At 39.2% G+C, this 14,966-nt stretch overlaps 1 protein-coding gene across 6 annotated transcripts in view; it reads left to right on the top strand.

Annotated features, from left to right (window-relative positions):
- The window catches only part of ARFGEF3 (ARFGEF family member 3), a 95,858-nt gene that overhangs the window by 55,699 nt on the left and 25,193 nt on the right, over nt 1-14,966 (top strand). For all 6 annotated transcript variants that reach the window (XM_063151458.1, XM_063151456.1, XM_063151461.1 and 3 more), the window contains 9 exons: nt 448-598; nt 1,077-1,391; nt 2,993-3,126; nt 4,477-4,622; nt 5,345-5,524; nt 5,912-6,056; nt 7,163-7,285; nt 9,445-9,548; nt 10,909-11,053. In XM_063151458.1, coding sequence (XP_063007528.1) covers nt 448-598; nt 1,077-1,391; nt 2,993-3,126; nt 4,477-4,622; nt 5,345-5,524; nt 5,912-6,056; nt 7,163-7,285; nt 9,445-9,548; nt 10,909-11,053 — 1,443 coding nt within the window. The remainder of the gene's footprint in view (nt 1-447; nt 599-1,076; nt 1,392-2,992; nt 3,127-4,476; nt 4,623-5,344; nt 5,525-5,911; nt 6,057-7,162; nt 7,286-9,444; nt 9,549-10,908; nt 11,054-14,966) is intronic.

The raw sequence follows: 14,966 nt of genomic DNA, 5'->3' as shown, positions 1-14,966 counted from the left end.
GATTAGTTTTACTTTGGTAAGAGCTTTTTGGTGAATTTTTTTTGTATGGAAATACATATGAAATCCACAAATGCTATTTTTTTTTCCATACCAAAGGAGATTTTGGTAAAAATAAATATCCAGTCAGCCATCTCTGAAGAGAAATACCACTGGCAATCTGCAACTGTTCTGTGGGCAACAGGATGTGAATTTGGGGGTGGAGGGTGTCAATGTAGCATGGATTTTCACTTTTTCATACTTTTCTTCATGAATATAGGCTCAGTCAAAAAGGATTTTAGTTTTTAAAGCTACCTTAGGTTTATTAGGAAAAAATGGATTTCTCTGATTTGGTTGGGGGTCTTTTGCCTAAAATTCATGTTCTTTTATAGATTTCATCACCCTGTATACATACCAGTGGTTGTTTAAAAGCTGAAGAAGCTAATTTTATTTATTTTTTTTATGCTACAGTGAAACAGAAAGTGGAGCAGAAACTGGAGCAGATGGGGAAAGTGCAGGGAGTCTGCCTGCACACTGCTCATGTTTTGTGTATGGATGCAGTCCTTAATGTGGGTCTGGAGATGGGAAGCCATAATCAGGACTGTTGGCCTCATGTATTCAGGTACTCACCAGCTTTCCCAAAATAGCCAGAATTCAGGCCATGTTGCCTGAAAGTAAGGGACTGAGAAAATGGGCTTTGCAATCTCTGGATGTTCTGTGTAAACAGTGTCAAAGTGAGTTAACTGTCAATATCTCTAAAAGAAAAGATGGTGCTGTTTTCCACCACTACACAGGGACAAAATGCTTAGAAGCTTCAAAGTTACCAGAAGACTGTGGCAGACCCAGGAACCTTAATGGGCTTTTTAGGCACTTCCACCAAACTATTTGCTATCTAGGCACATGGGAGGCCAAAGAAGAAAGGCTATCTATGTGTAAGAAGAGAGTTGTTTGAGAGTTAGAAAGCATCTGTTTGTGGTTTGAGGGAAATGTCCTGTGATTAGTGCAGGGAGGAGTTGTTTTGGGGTGTTATATTTGGAGTTTTAGTGCAGGAGTTGTTTTGGGGTGTTTATTAATTTTTTGCTTCTCCTGTGTGTTCCCAGGGTGTGTGAGTACATCAGCACGCTGGAGCACACCCACTTCAGTGATGGTGCTGCCCAGCCCTCCCTTACCATCACCCAGTCCCAGCAAGCGCCCGGAGGGCAGCACCCGGACTCTGAGCCTGGGGAGGCTCCTCAGGCACTGACCCCCGAGCAAGAGACCACCCTGAGCAGCCACCCTGTCATTCAGCCAGTTTCCATCCAGGATCTCATCAAGGACAGCAGTAAGGGCAGAGCTTTTGACTTCCGTGGAGGCAGTCTGCTGTGTGGTACCAGTGCTGCCAAGGCTGTTCTCACGCTCTCCACGCAGGCTGACAGGTAAAAGCACTGCTGTCAGCAGCCAGAATCCTTGTTCCCAAAGCAGTACCAAAATGCCCCTTTCTGTGCTGCAGTGGGCCTAATCTTTGTTCGTTTCAGCCTCTTGCTTCAGTTGAATTTCACAGAAGAGCTGAGTGTTTGTCACAACCAGCAGTTTCTAAAAGACCTGGGGTTTTTTCATCTCTGCACTACCTGCAAGTACTGAGCTGAGTGTGTCTGTGCACAGCAGTGAATATGCCAAGCAAATCAAATGCATCCAAGAGTGGTGGATTTCTTTCTTGCATGTAAATTGATATGTTGTATTCAGTTAAGCAGAGTAAAGGGGTGTCTTGTCCTGACAGCAAGGGACTGATTGACAAGACCAGTGTCAGTCAGAAAGCAGCCGCTTCTGCCATGGCTGCATGGACGGTTTGTCAGGCTTCTCCAGTGTGTCCAGAGGAGCAAGGGAGCCAAGTATGGTCACAGAATGACTGTCTGAAATGTCCTTTCATCATGGCCTGCCAACTGATATTATTTCTGCTATTTTTTAAGCAGCCCAGGTTACAGTTGAAAAATTCCTGGGTTTGCTTCCTTGCAATTACCTTTTTGATCCAACTGATATTTTTCATCTTGATCTCTGCCCATAGGAAGGTGTTATGTGTAAATTCAGAGCCAAAAGTACTGCATAAACTGCTTGTAGAAATCTGACTCTGGGCAAAAAAAAAATCTTTTATTTAGGAAGTTTACAGTACAGCTTGGGTCTGAGGATTAGAGAATAGCAATACTGTCATTTTAATGATACTGGTTTCATTTTACCCTTTTACTTAAATGCAAATGTTTGTTAGGATTTAATACCTTGTTTCTTAGGACTGTAGAAAAGTTTTTCATGAAAGGCAGTAACAGAGAATCATATTTTTGTCAATTTCTGGATGCACTATATGAAATTTCACTGTAATCTCTGTGGATCTTCCCTCCAGTGTAACCACACTTATGGCTGTATGTGTACAGATTTTAACTGTTAAATCCTAGGAGCTCATTGCAGCTGAAAATAATAACTCTTGCTTGTATTTGTCACTGTTAGCCAAAACATAGCCCCATACTTGCCTTTGTTAAAAAAAATTAACTCTACCCCATCCAAATTCAGCAAAATATTCCAAACTAGCAATTCAGGTACGGTAACCTTAGGTTTAAGGCTTGAATTAATTTATTTTTCAGGTTGGGGTTGGTAACTTCAGATGGAGCACACTGGTGTAACTCTAAAGTTAGTGAAGCTATGATGATATGTGTTGTGAGGACTGGGCATGTTTCAACTGGTGTTTTGATTACTGGTTCATAAATGGCTTATGGTAACTGGAAAAAGTGACTTTCTGTTTTAGCACTGTAGTGAATCTTGAAAGGGTTCTGGTTGATTCCACAGCAACCTGCTTTCCACCCTCCAATTAATAAAGCTTCTAGATCAAAGTCTTCCTGCAGCCTTGTATAAATTAAAAAGCCCCCAATAACCAATGTGTCACAAAAGCAAACATATAGAAGCCACAAACAGACAGGAGTTTTCCTCTTACATACATATTTAAGTTTGCATCTCATGAATTTTTCAGTTAGATTCTGTTCTTTACCTACAGGCTTTTTGAAGATGCTGCGGACAAGTTAAACTTGACGGCATTGGCAGGCTTCCTTTACCAGCTCAAGAAGGCTTCTCAGGCCCAGCTTTTCCATTCTGTCACAGATACAGTTGATTACTCACTAGCAATGCCAGGTAAATAACCTGAAGATCCTGTACAGAGTGTTTTATATATAATTGTACTGCTTACAGGACTAATCTTTCTTATTACAATTCTGGGAACAATTTTTTGTCTTCAGAAAAAGTTGAGCACTTTATTTGGACAGAGACCACATCCACACCTGCTTTGAAACACATCACGGGACATTCATTTGAGTCTTGGACTTTGGGGGGTGTTAATTGTATGCCAATATATAATCACAGCTCTATTTTTGAACCCAGACCAGTATGGAAACTTGGGTCAGTCTAGACTGAAGAGAGTGGATTTAGGTTTGATACTTGACAGTAGGATAACCTCAGATGTGTTCAGGAAGTGGGCAATAGAGAACAGAGCACACAAATGAAGAATGTTAAAGCAGTGGGATTTGTCCTGCTTGATTTTCCCCAACAGAGTAGAGCATGTACCTCACATCAGTCAGAAGTTACATAAATCATACAGGTTTTGTTTTGTCCTGTGACAGACACTGGTTTTATCTGTGTCTCCAATTTCGTTGGTTTCCTCTCTCCTTGAAGTGCTACTTGTTGTTTTCTAGGTGTGGCACTTCAAGATTTTGGGTTTCTTCATCTTGCTTGTCTCCAAACCTCAACATTCATTACTCTAGTTTTAGTCAATAGATTTCATCTTTTCATGTTATGTAGTGGTCAATCAACTGTCGTTTTAATACTGAAATTAAAATTAAGATAGAGGAATTAAGTGCTGTTTTTTATTTAAAAAGTGATATGTCCCCTGATTACGTCTTTTGTTAGAGATAAAAGCACCAGTGTATTTGAAATGAGAGGATGAAGTGTCTTTCCAAATGTTGTAAGAGCAATAGAAGATTCCCTTTGAATAGGAAATAGCAAGTGTTAGAGGCTGGGGAACAGAAAACCATTTTCTTATATTCTGTTCTTTGTATCTTTTGCTTAATAAGAAATACAAAATTAAATATCCAAGCCAAATAATTTGCAGTTTATAATCTTTCCTGTAGATGTCACCAAAACCTTTCACAGCTACCACTTTGGGTCTTAATATTAGTTATTTAACCCCTTGCTTAACTTTTCTGTAAGACTTTTCCAAGCCTCTGTCTTTCATATGTTTGGAAAAAGAGTTATCACTTAAAGTATGTTTAGTAACCTTTAAACTTGGGTCCATCTCCTGTCCTTTTACCCACACAGGAATAGGCTGTGTTTTACATTGGCTTTGGGTTTTTTTTTCCTTTTTCTTGCCCCCACTAAAGCTTATTAATTATCAATCACTAATCAGTAATTTCTAATTCTTCTTCAGACATTTAGGAGTGGAGGAGCAGCTGATGCTTAGCTTCCATTTATTCTTATACTTTCTTGTAGGTGAAGTAAAATCTACCCAGGACAGGAGAAGTGCTCTTCACTTATTCCGGCTTGGCGATGCCATGCTCAGAATTGTGAGGAGTAAATCCCGCCCCCTGCTCCACCTCATGCGCTGCTGGAGCCTGGTGGCTCCTCACCTAGTAGAGGTAGGAATGGGGAACAAAGATGGGAATGTGTACACAAAGCAACAAAGCTGAGAAAGATGAAGAAGGCTTGATAGCCCTTAAAATGTATAGCAACCTTCAACATTGTCAAATCTGCTCTGTGTTGGATACACTGTGTCATATATTGCAATATTGCCACCAAAGAGTGTGCTTGTAAGTGACTGAAATGGACAGGGGCAGGGTGTTGGACTTCTGCAATACGACGCAAATTGTGCCTGGAGAAAAAACTGAAACCACCCCAAGGGGCTTTAAGTGACTGCTCCATCTGCTTATATTCCAGTCAAGGTCTGCATCCTTGCAATTCTTCCTATAAAAGGATGAAGGGTTTCTTTTCCCATATAAAGTCAGCTCAGCTGCTACCTTTGGAAGGGAAAAAGGGTGACACAGTCCAAACAAAAAACAAGATTTCACACAAGTTCTGTTCTATGGGTTTTAGTATTTAATTTATTTATATTTAGCTCTGTGTGTTTTTAATTGTCAGCCAACTTTCATACATCTGTGGACCTCTAGGCAGCTCAGAGTCTCAGTCATCTGTTTCCAGGGCAGTAGTCTCCTGTTTTCATTAGAGCGGGGTCCCTGGTCACATCACTGATGAAGCTGTTTTGAAGGTTCAGTAACCTGTAGTGCTTACCTCCCTTGAAAATGTCTGACTAAAAGCAAATTTTTTGCTTGGACATAGTCTAGTCCTTCTCCTTTCCCTGCAGGCTGCCTGTCACAAGGAGAGACACGTGTCTCAGAAGGCTGTCTCCTTCATCCATGACATCCTCACAGAAGTGCTGATGGACTGGAACGAGCCTTCTCACTTTCACTTCAACGAGGCACTTTTCCGCCCCTTTGAGCGCATCATGCAGCTGGAGCTCTGTGATGAGGATGTCCAAGACCAGGCAAGTTAGCTCTGATCAATGGGTCTGTGTCTGGTCTCCATGTCCATAAGAATGGTTTCCAGAGTGCACTTGGTCCACCTGAGAGTGTTTCCCAGATTCCCTTCAAATGCTGCCCTTTAATCATCTTGAAGGAATTAGGAATTTAGGAATTAGGAGTGCTCTGCCTACCTAATTCAGCGTTGTGGCAGAGCACAGAGACAGTAGACCTGGCTTAAAGCAATTAAATAAAGATTTTCTACTATCTAAAAAAATTTAAAGAGTAAACTAATCGAGATTGTCATAATGAGGTCTAGGAATGTGTTTAAAGACATTCCTTCTGAAGATCCATCTGTATATCAGTTCTGGTTTTTGATTCTTTTATTTTAACCCCTCCTACACTGGCTGCAGGTGATCACGTCTATAGGAGAGTTGGTGGAAATGTGTTCTACCCAGATCCAGTCGGGATGGAGACCCCTGTTCAGTGCCCTGGAAACAGTGCACAGCAGCAGCAAGTCAGAGGTCAAGGAGTACCTCGTAGGAGAATACTCAATGGGTAAGAACTTCCTGCACTGTTTCAAAAATGCTTTTGATTCCCTGGGGGACACAGTAACTAACTCAATATATTTAAATGCCCAAACTGAAAGTGGCACTACAATACTCCAGAACTGTACCAAAGCATCTGACTTAATAGTTGGGGTAGGAAGGAAAGCAGATATATTGTTCTAACCTTTTGTCCTCTACATTCTAACAAATTATTTGAATGAGAAAGAAAGGTGTCAAACCTACTTGAATAATTCTGAGCAAGACAGTAGTGCAAGGGTACTGAGCTTGGCTGAGCATTTGTCAGTGTCCTACTGGAAAAAGGACTGTATCCAAGCAGCATGTCTCTTGTGAACTGTCTTCCCTATTGTATGAAACCTATTGCTCTTGTACTCAGGGTAACTTAATGTGATAATCTGGGCAAGTGCTTGTCCAGGCATTTGATCACAAAGCTTTCAGATTCCTAGTGCTATTACTGACCACATTTCTGTAAGAATGTGCATCCTTCCCGGAAATGTTTGCTGTATGGAAATGTGTTAATATGGTAACATCTATTTTTTCTGTTCTTTTGCCCCATTAGAAGACAGGTTTAAATGTGACAAGTCGCATGTAAGGGACATGGTTTTCCTACTAAACTTAGTCATTGAGATCTGTTATGGTTGATGGCTGAATGCTGGTGTACACAGCTTTTGAAGACAATAATCTACTTTGGAAAATCAAGGCTATTTTGTTACTCTATAGTCTGAATGATTGATGTAATCTTGGCAGTTATCAATAACTAAACCAGAAACTAAACAGAAACCTCCACCAAAGAAGTATATATATATCATACCTCAGAAGTATTAGCTCCTGAGTTCAAGAGCTCAAACCTGCTCCTACCATTTGAGCAGGCATAAACTGGTATTTGTCATAGACTGGGCAAAGAAGGGAGTCTGTCACTTCCTATGAAAGGCTACACAAGTTGCCCCAGGAGCAGGAGAAGGTTTTACTTTTAAGATTATTTCTGTCTCTGCCCAGAATAGAAAAGATTCTACAGACTCAGTTAAATTGTTGAAAAATTGTTGGAAAATTATTTTTAAGGAGGTGTGAGGAAGAGTTCTCATCTTGTTATCTCCACAGGGAAACGCCAGGCTCCGGTGTTTGATGTCTTTGAAGCATTTCTAAACACAGACAACATCCAGGTCTTTGCCAACGCTGCCACCAGTTATATTATGTGCCTTATGAAGTTTGTCAAAGGACTGGGTAAATATTTTCCTATTAAGTCATGATATCCCACAGAAGAGAATAATTCAATTAGGTAATATGTAGCATGGTAGGAAAGAGAGAGGCACTGAAGATGTTGAGTCCAGAACGCTTTAAAAAAATAAAATAAATGAAGACCAAGGGATTATTTCTGTAACATTTTTAATACTATCAGTTCTTCAAGTTTTTATAGCAGCAAAGATGCATCTCACTATTAAGTGTCTGCTTCTTAATTTGATCTTAGTTTACACCAGGATTTTTTTATATTCACGTAAATAATAAAACAAAAAAGCATCCAAACCTAGAATATTGCAGAAATGGCCTGGCATTGTGCAGAGACAGCATGGATTGTTTGCAACATCAGGGCATGTTTTACACTGTGAGCAGCAGAGACCAGGCATAGCATGTCAGGGTGACCCTGCAGAGTAATTGTCATGCTTCACCAGCCTTCAGAACAAAGGCAAATGGTGCTGGGTCGTTCTGCACCCATGCTGGTGATCCGTGGTTTGCCTTGATCATTAGAGTTTGACATTTTTCACTGAACTGTGACAGTGTTGGGGTTTTTTTGTGGATGTAAATTATAGAACTTCTATGTAGTGATAAAATTGAGCTTTTGGTTTCTACATGAATGCTAATTCACAGAGATGGGAATGTGAACATTAATTCACAGAGATGGTTGGAAATAAACCAACATGTCTTACAATCTAGGTCTGTGAGCAACTCATTTTGATTTAAATGAAGCACCTAACTGCAGAAGATCTACTCTTTAATAGTTACTCTTGTCTCATTGACCTATTTCACCATTGATTTAAATGGGGGAAGAGTTCACCTTGTGATGTAGTTGTAATTGTAGTTATTACTACAAAAGAGAAATAAACTTACATGTCCAGTACCAGTAGAGGGAACTCATGTTTTTTTCTGCAGAGCTTAAAAGCCTGTCTTATATTTCTTTACGTTTCTTGCATTCATAAGATAATTTTGACCCCATTGTGGTTGCATATCAAAAATCAAGGTCTTTTTTTTGTATTAAAGGTAATAGGACTATGGGAAGCATCAACAAATACAATGCCATATGTGCATTTTATTGTAAAACTAAAGGATTGAAACTTCATTGGCTGTCTTGGCTGATCTCAATAGTAGACAAAACTTTAAAATACATTATGGAGGGAATAGTTAAGAGCATAGAAAAAGCAAATAAATATAGAGAAAGGAGAACAAGTAGGATCTAATAAAAATTTTTAATATTTATCTTGTGCTCTTTATGAGAGGAATAACTTTCTAAGGCAAGAAAATGTTAATGTCGATAGGCATTTAGTCACGCTTCAGATTTGGCACTGAAGGAGAAATATTTGGCTAAACTGGAAAAATGGTTTTGAGCCAAGTGTTCTAAGGTGGACAGAACTTTAGCTGAGATGAGACAGGCAGACTGGCAGACAGGGAAAATGATGGAGTGAATGGAGTTACCCAGAGGGGAGCTTCTGCAGCAGGATGCCTTGGAACTGCTCTGCTTATTGAATTCCCTTAGTGAAGCTGGACTGAGAGGAGAAGTGTGCCGATTGAAGTTAGGAATACCATCAACAGAGGCACTAGGACCTGAGGATATGTGTCATACAGCTGAAGGATGTGTGTCATACTGTCATTCTGTGAGACTTGATGCCTGCATTAGACAGCAGAAGGAAGTGTAGTATACAAAATATAAAATGATGGATTTAAGCAGTAAATAAACTAATAGGAAGAACTTGTGGTAGAAGAATTTTCCGGGGCAGTGGGGTACAAATGAATAGAAAAAAATACTACAGTAACTGAGCAATGCTTAATATAAGTAATTAATTCCTACACCCATGGAAGACAGTGGAATGGAGTCAATATGGCAGATAATACAATATATGATTATTAGAACTTCCAAAGATTCTACTAAAGAAATATTAAATAGGCATATGTTTATTAAAGCATTTATTCATATAAAAAATTGTGTACAAACTATGACCAGTATTACTGTATTGTTTGTGTGTGGGTCACCTGGTTGTCATCTAAGAAGATCAACAAAGGATGTTTTCTGGATTCTGTTTATTAGGGTGTAACTGAATGAGAAAAGAAAATTAATGCTCTACTTACTGTTTTTCTTCTGTCCTTCCCAATGCTGCCTTTCCTGTCCCTAGGGGAAGTAGATTGTAAGGAGATGGGTGACTGTGTGCCAGGATCAGGATCTGCATCTACAGACTTGTGCCTTCCCGCGCTTGATTACCTCAGGAGATGTTCTCAGGTATGATGAACAATCTTACACAGGCACTAAGCTGGCCTGGGAAATAATTCTAACCTGCAGGCTTTGCATCAGTCATTGGATGATTTGTATGAACCCAACAGTCTGTGGTGACCCTGATGGTAATACCCTGAAATGCCAAGTGGACAGTGGGAATCTGAGGGAATATCATACCTTCCAGGCCAGTTAGCAGTGGAAGGTAGAAAAAAACTCAAACCCAGGGAGCAAGTGAGAAAACATGAATGTTCAAAACATAGTAGTAACATAATTCAAAGCTAAATTCATTCTTATTTAAACAGTTGCCATAAACAGTGGTGTGAATGAAGGACCAAAAAATAAAACAAAAAACAAGAAGTTGAGAATTATTTTATTTTAAATACAAGAGGTTGCACCCTCTGAAATGCAGAAGCAGCTTATTTGTACCATGAAGACATATCTGAAGCTCAGGTCAAATCTCTAATAATTAGAATGTTTCCTCTAATCTTCTTGCACACAACATATATTATTATCCAGGGTTACCTGGACAATTTTTGATTTTATAATGTTATTTGTATTTCTGTAGCACCTGCAGGTCTTTTTGTTGGACCCAGGCCATGTTTTCCTGAGTACAATACAAAAGCACAAGAAAGGATAGTACTGATAGTACATTGCTGAAAGTACTTAATACCTAAATTCAGAGATAATGGGTTGATTCAGTATGCAGACTGAGAAAAGAAGGGAAGAATAAGGCAACTCACAATAATAAACAGCAGACATACCAAACTCAACTTGCTATCTTGTTCATCTAAAAAATTTAGTAAACATCCGTGTATGTATCTAATGTATGTTCTGTCTATATACTATTTGTACCACATTGCTATTCCTCATCCTTACAAACTCCTGTTCACAGTGAGGGAGAAATATTTTCTCCTCCTTAGAAGCAGACATTTATATCTTGTTGTACCTTTTAACTTGCCATTAAAAGTAAAACAGGAATGACTTAAAAAAATCTTGTCTGTATATTGCAAGTACATTATTTACTTAGAAAGAACTGATTAAATGCTGGTATTATCCCTGCAATAGTACGGCTAACAGAGCTTTGTAGGCCATAGATGCAATCAGGGAATTGTAACCTTTGCCCTTCACAAATGAGATGAGAGCACACTCCCATCTCAGAAATGTGTTATTTAAATTGCTGCTCTCCCTCTCTTTACCCACAACGTTTTACTTGTCAGTGAATGGAAGACTTCTGGCCTCTAATTGTGTTTGCATACCTTTTATTTTATTTTACAAACCTGTGTTTTATGTGATTGCTTTTACAAACTTTCTCATGGATATTTACCTCCTCTTTTTTTCTCTCTCCCCTCTTCTCCACCCTTCCAAGTTGTTAGCCAAAATCTATAAAATGCCCTTGAAACCCATCTTCCTCAGTGGCCGGCTGGTTAACTTGCCCCGAAGAGCGCAGGAACAGTCAGCCAGCAGTGAGGATGGGATTGAGTGCATCCTCTCTGACTTTGATGATGACACTGGTAAGTGCGTTGAAAGTAGTAAATCCAGAACTAAACAATTGTTTCTTCTGTGTGTTGCTGCAAATTTTGCCAACTGCTGAAAGCAAGAAGGAGGGAAAACTTCATAGTTTTATTGTTTCTTTGTTGGTTACACACACCCACATGTGCACGCAGAGCTTGGAAGTTCAGGTCCTGTCACCTTCTTTGTGTAAACGATACAGTTCATATATAAGAAAAACATAACCCCTCTCTTAGGGCAAGATAACAATATTTTGATTTTGATTATCCTGAAATTTGTAATACAGGCATTGTGTATTTCTGAGAGCTAACATAAAACTACTTTCTAGACCACAGCTGAAGTAAAGGAGTGAAAATCTTTTAGAGTTGGTATTGGCAGGCATGCCTTTAACAGAAAAAATACCAGCATTGAGTTACAGTCTACAAAGATAAAGAATAATTGTTTAAATCTTTCCAAACTTAGGCCCTGTGCTCTATTGAAATAAACAGTGAATTTCTGAAGTCCATAACAAGCACTATGACCTCCAGAAAAAACAAGCAGCATTTGTCTCCTGATTATTTGTATGGTTTATATGGGTTGTGCATTAATCAGGTGCTGGATGAAGCAGAACATACAGAGCCAAGCAGTAGAGGACTGCAGCCTTATGGCTTCTGGGCTCAGGAGACCTTCACAACAGTACAGCTGGTGCACGGACAGAAGACTCTTCAGCTAATTAAAGTTGAAAAGTGGCATGTTTATTCAGCACACTGGGCACACTGGGAGGTAGTCCTCCAAAGATGTGTGGATTTCCAAAACTGTAGCTTCTCCATATATCTACAAAAGCTCTACATATTCATAAAGACACACAGACACCTATACATATGCATCACCTGCTCCCACTTGGTATTACAATGAGCTGAATGTTCATTACGGCTGCGCAGTCATCTTCTTGAATTGGGTCAGTGGGCTTTGAAATGGGTCAGTGGGCTTCTGAAGATGAGGTAAGAGGTCTTCCTCATGGTAAATTGTTCACCTTTATCTGATTGCCAGGACTTTGTGACCTCTTGGTCATGGTCCAAACTCTCTCTCCTGGGCCCAATCACTGTTAGAAGCCAGGTGTATTTGTTGTTCCTACCCTTTTACAATTCTTCATATATTCCCTGTAATTTCTAAGAGTACAGCTAAGTCAAATACAGAATATATTGTCTTTTCTTCAATTATCCCCATCTGATAATAATTGCTCTTTTCCTAATCTCCTTGTTAAGCCCTTAATCAAAATATATGGCCTTCATCTTACTAGCTACATTTCTAACTTAACCCCTTGATTCATTCCCCTGTTTCTCTGCAAAGTTAGTAAATTCTTTTACTGATACACAGATTCTTCTTCCTTTAACCAAGTCATATGATAAGAATCTCTTAAAACCACACCTAAGTTTTTGATAATGAAGTTAAGTTTGCCAGTGATTGTATCATCCTCAAATTCTAAACAATCATTACAACAGACAAAATCAAACTTATGCTAACTAAAATCAATAAAACAATAATTGGGTAAACTAGAGCATTAAGTATACCCATTGGTTTTGGTGACCATCTAGAAAGTACATCCCACTAATGGTGAGATATATCTTCCTCTAACATTTTAAAGACCCTCCGTATGGTCTCTGTGTCATGATGTATTGTAATTCAGATTTTCTTTCCCATAATTTTATTTTCTTCAAGAATTTCCTTTAGATCTTCATGTTTTGATAACTGTTTGACTAAAGTTAAATTCATTCCTATAGGTACAGGTGATATTTTTTGCACAGTAGTCTAATTTGCCTTTAGATACTGATGTGATACAGCAGGTGCCTGATAGGAGAAATCACATCCTTCAGTTCTGGCGAAGTTACAAATGCACAGATTAAATTGTGTTTCACTTATGGTGAGGTTGTCTACCTCTAAAGTGGAACATGCTATTTTGAGGCATGCACGACCTTGACTTGTATATACAAGCAGGGTTATCTGGTTGACTGAATGAACCTCAAAGTGACAAATGCTTTGTTCTGTATCCAGACAAGTATCTTGATCATTATTCATATTTCCTTCATGTATAAATCCTAATTGTCTTCTCGTGGCACATGCCTCTATATTAATTGTCTGCCACTTCCCTTCAAACTTCTGTGTCCATGTTCTGTGTTCAGAAGGATACAGTACAGTTCCTTCATGATTCAAACTTAAAGCAACTATTGGGTATATTAAATCCTCTGATGCATTATGTATAGTCACAACAAAAGCAGTACTACACTTGTGACAGGATCGTAGGTAAAATTGACCAAAACCCACCAAGACTGAAGTTCTCTTTCTAAGTCAGAAGAATTAACCCAAACAATTTTGCAGATCTCAGCAGGAAAGGTGCCTTCTCCACTTTCCTTTATAACTGAGGCAGCCACTGATTGCATCCACAATTGTGCTTGTACACACCTAAGAGCTAAAGAAATATTCTCAGTAGCTGTACCCAAGGTGTTGATTATCAATTCATGGTCCCATTCTTCTATATTTTCCCATTGTGGTAGTATCTTGGACACTTTCCACTGGGTGGTACCTAAAGCTAATAAAGGAGATTGTAAAGGCTGTTGTGACTTAATTGTGTCACTACCAGCTGCAGTTAATTTGTTCATTAATACCTCTGAATATATTGTATTCAAAACCCCCAGTCCTGTTCTTAATAATCCAGTCAAATCTCTTTTTCATCTGAGCATATATGGTATACACTTCTGTAACCAAGTGGTCTCATCCATAAAAAAGGTCTTAAGAAATGGGGTACACTCCAGTTTAATGGCAGAAGCATTTACCTGCATTGCCATTTCTACTCGCTTCAGGGGCCATTTTGGATTAAGCAGTAGCCTTTGGATTCCAGTCTTTTTAATAGCATATGGTCCAATTTTGGTAATTATAGGTCAAATTATCTCTTTTAGGATCTGAATGAGTGTAGTCTGAGTATGGGCAATCTGTCTTGGTAGAGGCTAATTGGTTGTTCTGGTTGTTCTAATTGTATGCTTCCAAGGAACAACACAGACTTGAGTTATATTATAGTCAATTCTGTGGTTCTTGTCTGCACATCCTTCTATTCTGAGTCTGAATTCAGGACAGTTGCTTAAGCATTTGTCACAACATTCAGGGCTAATCCGGATGAGCTCCATTGGTTCTTGGTAGAATTCGTGGAAGCCATCCTGAACAAACGCATATTCACATCCCCAGACATTTCTCCCTTCCCAAACAGATGCATTTGTGACTCTTAGCATTTTTGACAGAGCCTTATGGGAGTAAGAGTCATAAGCTTTTCCTCGACAAGTGTGTATATCAGTTGCATTGTACGTACGTGGTACTGCATTAACTTCAGTCATGGTCATAGCTATGATCGTGAAGACCACAAATTTCCAAATTGTACTTGCCATTCTTTGAAACAAAGTCATTTTAAATACAAACTGGATTAACTTTTCTTCTTACAATGTACTTAGTTTCCCAAGTAAGCTTTTATTTCAGTTCATTACCACCCGGTGTAACTTTCCAAACACCTTCTGGATCCTTTTTCACTCGGGTGTGGTGGATCCAGGCGTTCTGTTCTTTGTCCTTGATTGCAGTAAAAATGGTGAGAAGCACTTGGAATGGTCCTTCCACTGTGGCTCTGCAAAAGAGTTGACATATACTTAGTCTCCAGGCTGTATGTCATGTACTGGTCCATCTAATTCCCTGCTCCAAATCCCAGCCACATGCTTCTCAATTTCTGAGTTGTTTGTTTAAGACCATCATGTAGCTGTGTAGGGTTTCTTCCCCTGGTGGGGTTGGTGTTTCCTCTTATACCCCCTATGGCCTTCCATATAATGTTTCAAAAAGGACTTAATTTTTCTTTTGTCCTTGGTTTAGTCTGGATTCACAGTAATACTAACGGAAGAGCCT

The sequence above is a fragment of the Melospiza melodia genome, chromosome 3 (assembly GCF_035770615.1).
Source record: "Melospiza melodia melodia isolate bMelMel2 chromosome 3, bMelMel2.pri, whole genome shotgun sequence".
Lineage (NCBI taxonomy): Eukaryota > Metazoa > Chordata > Aves > Passeriformes > Passerellidae > Melospiza > Melospiza melodia.
Note: the sequence above shows the minus strand (reverse complement) of the source record. Positions and strands in the feature narration are given on the sequence as shown.